General features: G+C 46.2%; 1 protein-coding gene across 1 annotated transcript; it reads left to right on the forward strand.

The window, feature by feature from the left end:
* Window positions 1-54: 54 nt before the first annotated feature.
* On the forward strand, window positions 55-743 carry LOC121940821 (S-methylmethionine--homocysteine S-methyltransferase BHMT2-like; the record flags this gene model as incomplete). The annotated part of the gene is given in 2 exon segments (XM_042483504.1): window positions 55-273; window positions 511-743. Coding segments are annotated over 2 exon segments (452 nt in total), but the record flags the coding sequence as incomplete, so codon positions are not given.
* Window positions 744-758: the final 15 nt, after the last annotated feature.

Below are 758 nucleotides of genomic sequence, written 5' to 3' on the forward strand. Positions count from 1 at the left end.
CTCACCTTCTGTGCTTTGATGCTTTAATTCGGCAAGAATTAAATCATGTTTTAGGTGTGAAATCTGGATCTGTTTAACTTCTATGTGCAGGAGCCGACATTGTTGGAATAAACTGCCACCTGGACCCTCTGACGTGTGTCCGTACAGTGAAGTTAATGAAAGAGGGATTAGAGAAAGCTGGTCTCAAATCTCATCTCATGGTCCAGCCGCTGGGCTGTCACACACCTGAGTGTAACTTGGGTGGATACCCCTCCCTCCCTGAGTACCCCTTTGGTCAGCATTTGTTTAATTCTTGTCAGCATACACTGCAGAAGTGATACACTTGGCTTAAGTTCTGACTTTTGTTAGGAACAGTGTCATGGTTAGTATGTAAACTGTATTTTGTGTATTTAATAGAAGTATCAGGGTGTGTGAGTGTAGAGCTCATGTGTTGCTACATTTTTTATGCAATTTGAAGAGAGCACATACACAACAAAATGCTCCGACTTTAATATTCTACTCTCTTCTCAGCTCTGGAGACCAGAACAGTGACCCGCTGGGACATCCATAAATACGCCAGAGAGGCTTACAATGCTGGAATTCGCTACATTGGTGGCTGCTGTGGGTTTGAGGCCTACCATATCAGAGCTATAGCAGAGGAGCTGGCTGCAGAGAGAGGATTCCTCCCTCCAGCTTCAGAGAAGCACGGACTGTGGGGAGCTGCTCTGGAGATGCACACTAAACCCTGGGTCAGAGCCAGGTGAGACTGAGCACAGCAG

The sequence above is a fragment of the Plectropomus leopardus genome, unplaced genomic scaffold (genome assembly GCF_008729295.1).
Source record: "Plectropomus leopardus isolate mb unplaced genomic scaffold, YSFRI_Pleo_2.0 unplaced_scaffold94390, whole genome shotgun sequence".
Taxonomy (NCBI): Eukaryota; Metazoa; Chordata; class Actinopteri; order Perciformes; family Serranidae; genus Plectropomus; species Plectropomus leopardus.